This window comes from Juglans regia, chromosome 6, assembly GCF_001411555.2.
Source record: "Juglans regia cultivar Chandler chromosome 6, Walnut 2.0, whole genome shotgun sequence".
NCBI classification, from domain to species: Eukaryota; Viridiplantae; Streptophyta; class Magnoliopsida; order Fagales; family Juglandaceae; genus Juglans; species Juglans regia.
In genome coordinates, this window is record NC_049906.1 from 6,705,151 (window position 1) to 6,718,905 (window position 13,755).

The 13,755-nt window shown below is 34.1% G+C and overlaps 1 protein-coding gene across 1 annotated transcript; it reads left to right on the forward strand.

Moving 5' to 3' along the window:
• The first annotated feature begins 9,698 nt into the window (after positions 1–9,698).
• Positions 9,699–13,413, forward strand: LOC108985250 (probable LRR receptor-like serine/threonine-protein kinase At3g47570). Its single transcript, XM_018957465.2, has 2 exons — positions 9,699–12,470; positions 12,635–13,413. Exons 1-2 carry the CDS (start codon positions 9,821–9,823, stop codon positions 13,057–13,059), a joined length of 3,075 nt encoding a protein of 1,024 aa, XP_018813010.2. The 5' UTR covers positions 9,699–9,820; the 3' UTR covers positions 13,060–13,413.
• Positions 13,414–13,755: the final 342 nt, after the last annotated feature.

Genomic DNA, 13,755 nt, shown 5'->3' on the forward strand with positions numbered 1-13,755 from the left:
ATAATACTATAATATATAGTAATAATAATAACTAATACTAATATAATTATTAGTATAACTAATATTTATATATATTAATATATATATCAAGTATAAGAGATTAGAGATTTAATATATATATATATATCAAGTATATTAGTTTATTATTAATATTTCGGTGCTTTTTTTTTAATATTCATATATAATAATATATATCATATATTTTTTTTATAAATTTTCATATATATATAATATATAAAATAGATTTATATTAGTTAGTATACTACTATACAATACGGCGTCGTTTCTATTGCAATAGGACTTTCTTTTTAATTTTTGAATTCATGTTATTATGTTACTTGTTTTATTTAGTTGTATTTTTTGTTATAATCAAAAGTTTAATTAATTTAGATTGTAATGTTGAGAAAATTGAAATTTAAAAGCTCACAAATTTTTTTTTTAAAAAAAAGTGGGTCAAATATGAAGTTAAAAAAGATAAAAAAAAATAATAAAAAAATCCGACTCCGCTCCGACAAGTCGGAGTCGGAGTCGGAGCGGATTTTATATGTTTCGGAGTCGGAGTCGGAGGTCGGATTCGACCTCCGACAAAGTCGGAGTCGGAGTCGGAGGTTGGGCCCTCCGCCTCCGAAAGTGTCGGTGCTCAGCCCTAACAACATGTATAAACATATTGCTAAACTTTATAAATATGAGAAGCACTCACAAAAAAACCAATAATCTAATTGTCAATAATATTATATAACATCCTAATATATAACTTAAACATTTATAATATAATATATTATATTGACAAACGTTCGAACGTAATAATAAGTACGTTCGAACGCTCTATGTATATAAGGCCAAAACCGAACGTCGAAACGCATTTCCCTGCCCGTATCCATCGTCTTCTCCGTTATTTGCCGCCACGCCGCCGTCACCGCCGCCGTCAACTCCGCCACAACCGTCACTAAAAGGTAGGCATTCATCTTTTATGCAAATAACATGTATTTTATTGAGATTTAGATTGACATTTGGATTGAGTTTGGTTTAAACCCGGATAAATATTACCGGATTTTCAACTTCATTTTCCGGCCACCACGACCAGTCATTGGCCGAATAGTCACCGTAGAAATGTTTCTTGAAGTGTATACTTCATTTACATGGTGACATTTCGGCATTTAGACCCTTGTAGAGAAATTTTCGAGATTTCAATAATGGCTGAGTCGACTCAGCCATTCTACGTCGAAACGTTCGAACGTTTCACCAAGACATTCGAACGTACGACGTTTAAATTACCGAGCCGTTACGGCTTCCACGTTCGAACGTTAATCGTCTTACATTCGGACGTGAATATTATTAAACGACATACGTTCGAACGTTAATATTTACTTTCGCACGTAAATCACATACGGTCGGACGTTTAATTATAACATCCGAACGTAGTGATTTTCTACATTATTCATGCTTCGACGTTCGGACGCTCATATTTACGTTCACACGTAAAACAAATACGTTCGAACTTAAATTCGAACGTATTTGTTTACTGCTTATGTTCGAACGTACATCTGTACATTCGAACGTATTTGTTTTACGTTTGAACGTAAATTTATTTACATTATTTTACGTGCGAACGTATAAGTTAACGTCCGAACGTTTTTATCTTTAACGTCCGAACGTTAAAGATAGAACGTTCGAACGTTAATCCAGAGCATCTTAAAATTAATACAAAAAAATGCATTATTCTAAATAATTTTTTTTTCCTTTTCTATTTTCAGGATATGGCTCTTCCACTGCATACACGAAAACGAGGGAGGGAAGGAGCCACGTCGGACACTGCCCGTATCGGAGCTCGTACTGCTATGGTAGAGAGAGAGGTCTTAATTAATGAGTTCGACGAACTCTGTTGGCAGCAGACGAACCTAAGAGATGTTTTCCTCAGTAGAGGCTGGGGAAATATCTGCACATTGAGGGGGAAGGTATACCCCTCAATGGTTCAAGAATTCTATATGGGGATGTGTGACATACCTCCGGATGCATCCTCTCACACCGTGACTGTACGCGGTGTTTCCATTGAGGTATCGGCAGATGTCATCGGCGAGCACCCGGGATTCATCGAGGTGCTCAGACATTTACACACTCAACACCCCGTGAGGATGTAGGCACTTCTGCATCATCTACTGGCCGGGGATGTGAGCCAGCATCAGCCGATGATGCAGGCCAGTCAGAGGCTGAGGATACTGGCGTCGAGGCTCGGGATGATGACCGAGACGAGGATTTCTACATCCTCACCGGGAGGGATCGCATGCAGATCGAGCGGAAGAACGCCTTCAACCAGAACCATCTGCTGCATTTCTTCCGCATGTTGCACCTTATTGTTGCAACAAATGTCGATCCTGTGGCTCATAAAACCACATTTAGTCGGCTTCGGGCACAATTTTTGATACGAGTGGCACGTGGAGATCCTATAGATTTGCCACTGCACATTTTTGAGAGGATCCGTTACGAGGCGAGCATCGTCTCCACGGATAATCTCCCATATGGTGTCCTCATCAGCCGACTATTACTTGCACGGGGAGTGCCGACCCAGCCAGAGGAGCGGGTCAAAGATCAGATGAGCCCCCTCGACATGACCACGCATCGGCGTAGCATTGGACAAGCGAGGGGACGTCAGCCACCCCCTGTAGAGGATCTAGTTCCTCCGACGCAGCCTGAGCCAGGTCATGTCGGGAGTAGTAGTCAGCATACGCCGAGTACATCTGCAGGAGATGTGCGGCCTGCTTGGGTTGATGCGGTCATCTCACAGCTGACTGCGCATATTGATCATAAGATCGATCGATCGCTCGAGGCTATATCGGCGTCTGTTGCCGAACTCACCCATCGTGTAACTATCCTCAACGACAAGGTTGATACCTTGACTGAGGAAGTACGGAGTTCGACTTTTGCGGATAACGTTATCATCTGACTGTTGTTTACTACGTTCTATCAATTTTTGTATTTTATTTTTAATATTTGTAACGAAAAATATTATGGAATATTTTTATCGTTTTTTCATTTCAATTTTTAATCTTCTTTGATGTTATAATTTTCAACTTTAATACTAAATCACTGCATTTCAAATATATATAAATCAATAATATATATTTATATATTAGAAAGTGTGTATATATAAATATATACAATTCAATTTTTTAGACTTGTTCACAAATTATGCACAATAAAAATACATAATTTTTAAATTAAAGTCATTTAATTTAAATTTACAATGAACGTTCGAATGTTATTACTTAACGTTCGAACATTGGTACAAACATTTTACGTTCGAACGTAAAATTAATAACATTCGAACGGTTGCGCCAAAACATTTTACGTTCCAACGTAAACAGACATAACGTTCGAAAGTATACGTGACGTTCGAACGCATATTTCCCATACGTTCGAATGTAAAAAAAATCTCATTCTATCTTTAGTGACGGTTTCCAAAAACTGTCACAGAAAATGGCTTTTAGTGACGGTCTAGGGACGTCACAATTTCCCAACCGTCACTAAAAAGCAATTGTGTTGTAATGTATACTCCGTTCGAATGGTTCCGTTTGAATGGCTTATAAGATTACTAAAATATTATAAATTTAAGTAACATTAAACAGACTATTTGTATACTAGCATTATTATAATGTAGTATTATACTGTAGTAAATCAAGTATTTTCATACTTAATTATACTAGTAGACAACTAGTATAATACTCGTATATATAATAGTATATTTATATTGTATATATATAATAGTACATATATAATACATAGTATATAAGTATATATATAGTACGTGTAATACTAATTAATATGAATATTATATATAGTATATGGTGTATACTATATTATATATACTAGTATATGGTGAATATTATATATTAATATATGTACTATATTATACTCCGTTCGATGGCAATGAGTAGAGTAGAGAGGTGGCAAAAGTTGATGATATTGAAGTTCTGACTGCACTGAAGTATTTGTAAATGGTAATTAAGTAATGTTAGCTAGGATTCAAGAACTAATTCTAGAAGGTGATTCTATAACCATTAATAAAGGATATTAATTCGTAGAGCATTAGTATTGGATTGATCATTTTATTCTTTAAATTTTGACTAATATATAACTTTTTTATTTTTAACTAATAATTCAAAACTTGAAGTTTACATTAGATTAGTCATCACACTCTCTATAATAATAAAATATTATTATTTTTTATTATTTATATTTTTTAATTAATTTATATTTTATTTTCATAATCTTCAATAACTTCCAATAATTATACTCATTTTCATTTTCACAATCCAACAATCTATAATATAATAATCTCATATATATATAGATGATAAAATCTCATATGAATAAAAATCTCATATCTATAATATAATAATCTCAAAAAACACTTTTAAACTTGCTATAGTTCTTTTCATATTTGAAAAGAAGAATGAATTTACTGTAACTTATATTTTGGATGAAAATAATTTAACTAATTCAATGTAGAGCAAATATGGACGTACGTTGTGATACCATATTCTAATATGTGAAATGATAGATAGTGTAGGGAAATTCACATTATTTTATTAGAAAAAAATTTTATTCTTTATAATGTTTTAGTGAGATTCCAATAATATTATCGACTAATCTATTTGAAGTATAGTTTTATATGTGAATTGTTAGGACATTACAGAAGTTGTCTAGAAGCCATTGATAGAGGAGGTCAGATCTTTATAAATTCGTCGCTTTGGGGCTTTTTAATTATCTCACGTGGGAAGGCAAGCAAAACAAAGCTACATGCTCCCGTATTGGCTGGCTAGACATGCTAAATAGATTAAAAAATACTGCTTTTATATATGATGATCATGGTTTTAGATCTAGAGTAGTCCTACGATCATTTCTTCTATAGTTTTGATAGATGCGAATTTGTAATATGTTCATTGTACGTTTTCCGTGATCTTTCGTTTTTGCAATGAAAGTAATTTATTAATAATAGCTTATTCATGTTATATTACTTATAATTTTACGTATAAAATTCATTTTGTCAATTCATTTTTTAAATTCATTTTTTAATAGTTGATATCACACAGAGGAATAAGTTTTTCATAAATTTTTCTTAAACATAATTAATATTTTTACTATGGATTACTATGGATTTGGTGATCCATAATTGGTGGGGGCAATGAGATTAAAAATAGAGGGGGTTGTGAATGCTGTGATAATATGTTTGAGTTGAGATTTTAAAAATTACTATTTTATTAGTTAGTTGTAGGGGTGTACAGAATTCAGTTTGGACCCAAAAAAGGGACCGGACCAGACCGAATACTGTACCTGTCGGTCATGGTTCCAAAATTGTAGATCGAATAAATTCAATCCGGTCCCGGGGTTTAAAAATTTTGGACCAGATGGAACCGAACCCCTATATATATATATATATTTTTTTAAAAGTTTTTAATAATATAATATATTATTTTTATTTAGTAATTATATAAGTTAATGATGTAATTTTTATCATTGACTATATAAAATATAAAATAATATATACTATCAAGTAATAAAAATTATTAAATCATATGATAAATTATATCATTATATGTAAATAGTTATTAATACATCATACATTCATGCATACTCTATCTATTTACACTTAATTAAAGTAATTAATTAATTTTATTTAAATACTTAAGTTGCAACTTGCAAGCAAGTATGAATAATCTATGTACAATGAAATTATTTGATATTCATTTACTATTTATAAAAATATATGACATTATTAATAATTATGCAAACTAAAGAGTTATAAAGTCTAAATTAGCAAGTAGTAACTATCAACATTATAAATATAATTATAGTTAAATATTTTTTTAATGAGTTAGTTATATAATTCACATAATTAATTTTAGTAATTTAAATAACTTTTTTTACTAATTTATTTGCAAAACAAAAAAAGAAACAAAATAACAAAATAATTGGTGGGATTGAACGGATCGATAGCTACTAGTCTGGTTCCTATGAGTGTTTGGCCTGGTCCGATCTGAGAAAATGATGGACTAAAAATTTCGATCTATCATCACAGGAGTGAAACCGACCGATTTACACACCTACTAAATTGTGTATTAATTATTTAATGTTAGTAACTATATATTGTTTTATTTTTAAATATTTACTTGAAAAGATCTTGGTATCATATTATATTGCGGTAATTTTATTTCGCTTAATTTCTGATGACTCGGTGGTCAATGCTGACGGCTATCCAGTTAACAATGGACTATGCTGAGTCAATATCAAGCATTTAAGTGGCGTGTTAATTTGAAAGATCAATTCACTCTGGACCATTTCTTATTAAGAGAACTGCTAGAGCCACCAGCGGTGGCTCCAGCTGGAGCCGTCGCTGGCTTTAATATGTGTTTTTGGATATTTTTTTTATAATTATTTTTATAAAATTTTTTTAATATTTTTAAATATTTTAAAAAAATAAAATAAATTTATAATATTATTAAAAAACACTTCCTTAATCATAAGATAAAAAAAATATTAAAAAATATTTTCTTAATCACGAAGTAAAATAATAAAATAATTTTTTTTTATTTCATGATTAAGGAAGTATTTTTTAATAATATTATAAATTTTTTATTTTTTTTAAATATTTAAAATTATTAAAAAAATTTATATAAAAATAAAATTAAAAAAAACACATAAAAAAATACATTATAAAGCCAACAATAGCTACCAGTTGTGGCTCTATCATTAATATTCTTCTTATTAATTGCTGTCGATACTGCTTTCACTCTCATGTGGATATGAAAAATTTGCCGACTTAATTCTATTTTACATTTTGGGTAACAGAAAACAAAAAGGAGAAAAAGAAGTGGTGGTTATACATATAAAATTAGAAAATATATAATTCGCAAAAAGCAATGAAAAGAAATTGAGGGACGTTGAGAGTAGGATTAATAAACTGTCAAGTGGGAATTCCTATTTAGGGATGTGAACTTCATGGGTGGAAATGAAATTGTGAAGACATCAGGACCTAAGGAAGGAAAATAATGATAAAATAAATTAGGAACATCAATATTGCCAATAACTCCTCCTAGGTTTGCACAAGAGATCGTATAAATATATATATATATATATATATATAAGATTACAAATGGGTACAACTTATAAATGTTATATGATTAGATCTATTTTTCAATAAAAATAATTTTACAATCTAACGTATCATATGAAACTACATAAATATACCAGAATACTTTTATAAGTATCTTTTGTAGATCAAGCATTTTCTCTTATGAAAATGTTAGTGGAGCCCCTCAAAGTTATCGCTTAATTATTTAATTTTTATATTTTATTTAATTATTTATTTATTTATTTATTATTTAATGGTTAAGGAAATGACTATTAGTAAAATTATGTATTTTTTTTATTTATTTTTGTAATGATTAAGGATATTAAAAAATTGTTAGACAAAAATTAAAGGAAAAAAAAGAGTAGTGGTATGCCCGGTCCGCTAGCATTGTCCTTTCTCTTACTCCAAACTAATTAACACACAAGCATGCATGAATATGCATATAATAAATTTTCTCACTATTCATTATTCCATTTCCTACATCCTATGTGGTAAATCGGGTTCACTAACAAGTGAACTGACTCTTACCCCAATCTCTCCATCTCAATCCCACTCCAAGGAAGCATGATGAGAGAGAGCTTGAAGAGAGAGACGGGTCGAAGAGAGAGAGGCTGAGGAGAGAGAGATGTTGAAGAGAGATAGAGCTTGATGAGGTCGAAGAGAGAAAGAGCTTGCCGATGAGAGCTTGAGGAGAGAGAGAGGTCGAAAAGAGAGAGTGCTTGATGAGAGAGAGGTCGAAGGTGATGGATCTGACATAAAAAATAAAATAAAAAATTATTAGGCGTGGGGTGAATAGTATTTGATGTATAATAAAGCCTATATGCATGATGTAGAATGTGGTGATAGACAATTTTTTAAACAAACAAGACAAGTCACCGGTCTTCCCCATGCCACTTAAGGGTCCGTTTAGATTCAGAAAGTATTTCATTTCATTTTATCATTACAACTTTTCTACATTCTCACACAAAATATAATAAATAATTTAATTTTTTCAAATTATAAAATAATAATAATATTAAAAAATAATATTTCAACGATATTTTTTTTAACTTTTATTTTTTATTTAAAACTATTTTATCTCATCTCTAAATCCGAAATAATCCTAATCCTATTCAATTGGCATATTCGACAAAACAGGATCTCACATTTGGCAACTAGTGCATAATCATTTACTTTTAGGAGGATGTCTTGGTTACAAACATATTGACCGTTGCTATATATTTTAGACTTTTCCTTTCTTTCTCTAGAAAATTGATCAATTAAAGACGCAACACTTCAGCAGCATCCATTCTGTGTTTCCATGTACCTACAGATTTGGCAATATTTTCTTGTGCGTAGCTGTTTTGGTAACTACTAATCAGTACTATTCACCAACTATTTGTAGAATATAGATGGGAGCCAAGTATTTAGTTTCTTTTTTTCTTTATTTTTGCGATGTGATCTTTGTAATGGATGATTTGTTAGGGAACTTCATTCTCTCTTTTATGTATCTCGTTTTTCATTATCTAATGATATATTTACTTATTTAGGAAGTAAAAAAAAAAACACTTGACCATTAATTGAGGCTTGCACGACACCAACCATTTAATTAACCAATAATATCTTAAAGGAAAACAGTAGGAATACAAAATGATCCCATAAAACTTAAAAAAAGTCTTGCAAGTCTGTTGAAGAATAATGCTATACACCACACTCTCATTTTATTTTAATCATATTAAGTAATATGTAGTACATTCATCACTATTATATAATAAAAAAATATATAATAAATGATTATTTAATAATAATAAATGTATCATATTAGATTTAGTGAGATGAAAGTAGGATGATAGTACAGTATATAGAATTTTCGTTTTCTAAATAACAACTCATTTTTTTTTTTAATCACGACCTTTAGCCACCTGTCTTCCCCATGTCACTTAAGTCTATTCAATTGACATATTCGACAAAGCAGGATCTCTCATTTGGCAACTAAAGGATAGTCATTGACTAGTCATTTACTTTTAGGAGGATGCCTTGGTTACAAACATATTGACCGTCGCTATATATTTTAGACTTTTCCTTTCTTGCTCTAGAAAATTGATCAATTAAAGACGCAACACTTCAGCAGCATCCATTCTGTGTTTACATGTATCTACAGATTTGCCAACATTTTTCTTGTGCATAGCTGTCTTTGGTAACTATATTTCATACTATTCACAAACTATTTAATACATTTTTATAACTATTCATAAATTATCTGAAATCGTCTCAATATTAGCTCGATGCAATGCAAATAACAGTAGGTAATAGTATTTGCAGATAGAAGAAGCTGTGCAATAAATAACAGTGATGAGAGTACCCTCGATGAAGGCTAGTGGTTGCAACGACTAGTGCAAATTGTGGGTGCAATTAATGCTAAAAGAGGGCTAAAATTAAATGATAGAGTAGACTGTGGGAGATTGCTTGCAAGTGTTCAGTGTTTTCTGGTGAAGTTGATGGGTCTGAATTGAGAAGGTTGCCTCTGATAATCTCTCGTTTACCAAGTCAAAGAACAGAAGAGAACCCGATGTTAGAGATGAAGAAAAAGTCTTGAAATCGTGGCGGCGCCACAACTGGTGGATTGTTATAAATACGTATCTTTTTGTGCTCCATAATGACATCGATATTCCTCTGTTTCATCCAGTTCAAAAAAAATAGAAACCAAGAGACATGAGTTTTCTTTCCCATCTAATGCTTCAGGCCACCTTATTATTTGTCCCAACGTTCTTGATCATATGCATGTTTCTTGGAGTAGAGTCTGCCACTTTGAGTCTTGTTACAGATAAGGAAGCCTTGATCTCATTCAAGTCTGGGATAAGCCAAGATCCTTCAAACCACCTCTCTTCTTGGGACAAAGACACATCCCCATGCAATTGGACTGGAGTTGTCTGCAACAAGTCTGGCCAGAGAGTGGTTGGCCTTGATCTTTCTGGTTCTAGACTTCTAGGGTCAATTAGCCCTCAAATTGGCAATCTCTCCTTCATCCAGTCCCTTCAACTCCAAGATAATCGATTTACAGGGATGTTTCCTGATCAAATTGGCAATCTCTTTCGTTTGGAAGTTCTGAACATCAGCTTTAACACAATAGAAGGTGTGCTCCCCTCAAATATAAGCCAATGGACTCAGCTCAAGATCCTTGACTTGACTGAAAACGATATTGAAGGAAGAATTCCTGAAGAGCTTAGCTACTTGACGAAGCTCGAAGTCTTGAAGTTGGGAAAAAACCGACTTTCTGGTGCAATCCCACCTTCAATAGGTAACCTTTCCTCACTCTTCAATATAAATTTAGGAACCAACAATCTCAGTGGCATAATACCCAGTGAATTGGGAAGCCTTCATAATCTGAGGGAGCTTGATCTCGCCATCAACAATTTGTCTGGCATCATTCCTCCATCACTATACAACATATCCTCCCTAGTTTCTTTCATCGTAGCTTCAAACCAACTATGGGGTGAAATTCCAGGAGATATTGGGATTAAGCTCCCAAATCTTATAGATTCCAATTTTTGCATCAATAAATTCACTGGAAAGATTCCATGGTCTTTGCACAATCTCACAAAAATACAGAACATCCGCATGGCGCACAACCTTCTTGAAGGAACAATACCACCAGGTCTTGAAAATCTCCCAGCTCTTCGAATGTATAATATTGGTTTCAATAGGATTAAATTGGGGAAAGATGGCCTCAAATTCATTACTTCTTTTACAAATAGCACTCTCCTAAACTTCCTTGCAATTGATGGCAACCATTTTGAGGGTGAGATTCCAGAGTCAATAGGCAATCTTTCTAAAGTTCTGTCAAAGTTATACATGGGAGGGAATCGTATTTATGGTAAGATTCCCAAGTCCATCAGTCGTCTTACCGGCCTGAATTTACTGAACTTAACCGACAATTTGATTTCAGGTGAAATCCCACCTGAAATAGGCCTATTAGAGGAACTGATGGAGTTGGGTTTGGCCAAAAATCAATTTTCTGGCAGCATTCCTGATTCCTTAGGTGATCTCCAAAAGTTAACTCAAATTGATTTATCAGGCAATAGTTTGCAGGGTAAAATCCCCAAAACTTTTGGGAATTTCAAGCGTCTTCTTTCCATGGATTTATCCAATAACAAGTTCAACGGCAGCATACCTATTGAGGCTCTGAGTCTCCCAAGTTTGAGCTCTGTTTTGAATCTGTCTAGGAATTTTCTAAGCGGGCCCTTACCTCAAGAAATTTCTCTTCTACAAAGTGTTGTTACCATTGATCTCTCTGACAACAATTTGTCTGGTAATATCCCCAGCTCAATCGGTAAATGCCAGAGCATGGAAAAATTATTCATGGCCAGAAACATGCTTTCAGGTCCAATTCCAGATACCATGGAAGAAGTGAAAGGCCTGGACACTCTAGATCTCTCCTCCAACCACCTTTCTGGCTCTATCCCCGTTGAACTCCAAAACCTTCAGGCCTTAAAATCTTTGAACCTGTCTTTCAATAATTTGGAAGGGATTGTTCCCAGCGGCGGAGTTTTTAGTAATCTCTCTCAAGTCCATTTGGAAGGCAATCCAAAGCTTTGTCTGCAGTATGGTTGTGCCAAAGGGCGCGGAAGAAAAATTGCCAATGTTCTTGTTATTAGTATCCCAGTATCATTATTCATATGCTTTGTACTTGGCTTATTGTTCTACTTCTACATAAAGAAAAGTAAATCAAAAGTCACAAAAACTTCTGATGTGCAAAAACATCATCATCAACTGGTCTCGTACAATGACCTCCGGTTGGCGACCGGAAACTTCAACCCAGAAAACTTTATTGGGAAAGGGGGCTACGGATCAGTGTTCAAAGGCTACCTAAGGCAACGAACTCTCGTTGCAATTAAGGTCCTTGATAGTGAGAGGAAGAGCTCTTGGAAGAGTTTTTTGGCAGAGTGCGAGGCTTTGAGGAATGTTAGGCACCGAAATCTTGTTCGGCTGATCACATCCTGCTCTAGCATAGACTTCAAGAACAGGGAATTTCTGGCTTTGGTGTATGAATTTATTGGTAATGGCAGCTTAGAAGACTGGCTTGAGGGGAAGAAGAAACACGCAAATGGGTACGCGTTGAACGTCGTGGAGAGGTTGAATGTAGCCATTGACATAGCATATGCGTTGGATTATTTGCACCATGACTGTGCAGTTCCAGTGGTGCATTGTGATTTGAAGCCCAGCAACATTCTTTTAAGTGAAGACATGACTGCAAAGGTAGGAGATTTCGGGCTGGCCACTTTGCTGATGGAAAGAACCGGCAATCAACCATATATTAGCTCTACAAATGTTCTAAAGGGATCCATAGGATACATACCTCCAGGTTAGTACTACAACAATCTCTCTCTCTCTCTCTCTCTTCTGTTGGGTAGTTGATGAAGGAAACCAGAGACTGGTATTCTGTGCAAATATATAATTAGTATTATACAAAAAAAACCGTATTTTTCTTCTAAAATTTGCAAACATATTGAATCGTGTATGATGCAGAGTATGGTTTGGGAGAAAAGCCGTCAACTTCTGGGGATGTATACAGCTTTGGGATAATGCTGCTTGAGCTCTTCACTGGAAAGAACCCTACACATGAAAGCTTCATGGGAGGCCTAAACTTAACCAGATGGGTGCAGATAGGTTTTCCCGTCAACGTGGAACAAGTACTCGACCCTGAGCTGTTATCAATGATGAGTGAGCTCTACCATGGTGAACAATCCATAAGCCCAGATAATCAACATGAATGCTTGATCGCAATCCTTGGGGTTGGGCTATCTTGCACCGTAGAATCTCGTGATGGTCGCATAAGTATTAGAGATGCTCTGCACAAACTAAGATCTGCAAGGGACACCCTTCTTAAACCAGGACCAATTGAAAAAACCATAAGCATTGATCACGGGGAAGCATCAGAGCGTAGACTGTAGTGATTAAGGATGTTTGCTTAAGTTTGTAACTTAAAGAGCTTCTATGTGATAATTCCACGTCTTTTTTTTTTTTGAAAGGAAAACGGTTTTATTCCTCAATAAACTTATATCTAAGAAATAATACAAGAAGAAGGACTTTCTTCCATGTCTACAATTACATTAGAAATGAGTAATGCAGATCTTGCTAAGGCATGAGCAACACTATTTGCATTTCTTGGAACATGATATGTAGACCAGTTTGAGAACATCTGTAACTTATGCTTGATGTCGTTGATCACCATTCCATAACTTGCCAAATTTGTAGAGTCTCTTGATATGTCCTTGACTACCTGTAACGAGTCCCCCTCAAGGATGATGTTCTGCAATCCTAGATCTAGAGCAAACATAGTGGCATATAGTGCACCATACTCCTAACCACCACTGCAACCTCTTCAATTACTTCTACCTCATAGTTAGAGCAAAACTCTTCCATTAGATCCAGGAATGACATTTTCTAGTCGCCCTTTTTCTGAAGTGGTTTAGAGCATTGGCTCCAAACATCTTGAGCTACTGGGCATGACCATAAAGCACGTAAAACTGACTCTTCTTCAAAGCAGAAAGGACAACAAGGGCTATCCACAACCTTCTTCTTGTAAAGGTTCAAAAAGTGGGGATACCTTCTGAGCAAGCCCTCCACAAAAAAGTCCTATCAGCTGG

Coding starts and splice junctions, on each gene's coding strand:
- LOC108985250 (XM_018957465.2), top strand. CDS start 9,821: ATGAGTTTTCTTTCCCATCTAATGCTTCAGGCCACCTTATTATTTGTC. Junction 12,471..12,634: donor CATAGGATACATACCTCCAG/GTTAGTACTACA, acceptor TGTATGATGCAG/AGTATGGTTTGGGAGAAAAG.